The sequence below is a fragment of the Sinocyclocheilus grahami genome, unplaced genomic scaffold (assembly GCF_001515645.1).
Source record: "Sinocyclocheilus grahami isolate Dianchi unplaced genomic scaffold, SAMN03320097.WGS_v1.1 scaffold4.1, whole genome shotgun sequence".
Classification (NCBI taxonomy): Eukaryota; Metazoa; Chordata; class Actinopteri; order Cypriniformes; family Cyprinidae; genus Sinocyclocheilus; species Sinocyclocheilus grahami.
The window spans coordinates 3,124,494-3,125,888 of NW_015505183.1; the positions used below are offsets into that span (position 1 = coordinate 3,124,494).

The following is a 1,395-nucleotide window of genomic DNA, read 5'->3' on the forward strand; positions in this document are numbered from 1 at the left end:
TGATGGCTTTTTCCAGTGGCGCTTGGTGTCTAGCAGCTGTTAGAGCCTCTGTGAAGACTGGTGATTTCCTTCTGTCGCACCATTCTTTGAGGTTCTTTGCATCCGTTCTGTGCTTTCTCTCGTTGAGCAGGTGTCAGTTCTCTGCAGAATTCTGTGACTTGCAGTTTCAGCTCATTTACCTCCTGTCTGAGGCCCTTGAGGGTGTGGGCCGAGGAGAGGATGATGCTGGTCAGGTGTTCACTTATGTCGCAGTCTCGCTGTTCCTATCTTTGCCATTGCAGGTCGTTGGCTGCTTGGAGCTGAAGGATATCCATTACAGTGCTCTGCTAAGTGTCCAGGTGGTCCTGGTGAGCTGGCAGGGCTGGATGTCTGTGGAATGTCTGCGACATACTGGCACACTTGTGGGAACACCAGAGAGAGAAAGGGGCAAGACAAATGCAAGTGCGTCCAGAGGTGTTAAACTATCTCTATGGGGAACGGCTGTGTGGGCCATGTAAGGGATGAATAGCAGGTGAGAGGCAGCTAGTGAGGTAGGGTGCTATGTTTTTGTGTTCGTGAACACAAAGAGAGAGTTTGAGTAACTTTGTTGAGGGGGCCGTTAGCAGGGGTCAGCTGATGACCGGGCTATACATGTAGTCAAACTATTACTTAAAGCACTGATGGTTCACGAGTTTGGTCACTATGATGAAACTGACATAAAATAAGATGAATTCAAAAAAAGAGAAAAAAAAGAAAAGGAAGATTTGACCTATTTTAGTTGTTTTGCTAAGAGATATGGCTAAGCAGGTGTCACTTGTGGGTGATGCTGCAATAGACTTCATAAACCTAGGGTTAGACTGTTAGCTAAACCAGCAGGGACCCACCAAATACCTCATCAAAAGAAAAAGATACAGTGGGAATTGTTCCTAGTTCTATCTTGACCTACATTGTGTTGAACAGTAGCTGCCCTTCAATGTATTAGGTCTGGCACTGAGGAGTGAGGAGAAAGTAGAGAGGAAACAGGGATTAGCCTACTAATCACCTGTATAACTCATTAAGGAAACAACAGTTGCTAGAACTACTGTAATCCTATACAAAATGCGAAGATGGTGATGGTAAAATAACTAAAATAAGGTAAAAGTAGAACAAAACAAACAAAAGGGGTCCTAATAGCTGTAGGAAATTAAAAATGGAAAGTAAAATAAAAATTAAAAAAAATATAAAAAATAAATAAATAAATAAAATAAAAATTGATTTAATTAATTAAATCTCAAATTTAATAAAATTCAATTTAGCTGTATTGGTACATTTGTGCCAAACAAATGTAACTAAATGCAATAAAATTAAAGAGAGGTAGAATAAAGTCAAAACAAAAATAAACAATAACACAAGTTAAACTACAGTATGTGGGTAGGG

General features: G+C 40.4%; 1 protein-coding gene across 1 annotated transcript in view; it reads right to left on the minus strand.

Annotated features, from left to right (window-relative positions):
- Positions 1-1,034, minus strand: part of LOC107583393 (glutamyl-tRNA(Gln) amidotransferase subunit A, mitochondrial-like) — a 17,006-nt gene extending 15,972 nt beyond the window's left edge. The window contains exon 1 of the mRNA XM_016269593.1: positions 1,022-1,034. Coding sequence (XP_016125079.1) covers positions 1,022-1,034 — 13 coding nt within the window. The remainder of the gene's footprint in view (positions 1-1,021) is intronic.
- Positions 1,035-1,395: the final 361 nt, after the last annotated feature.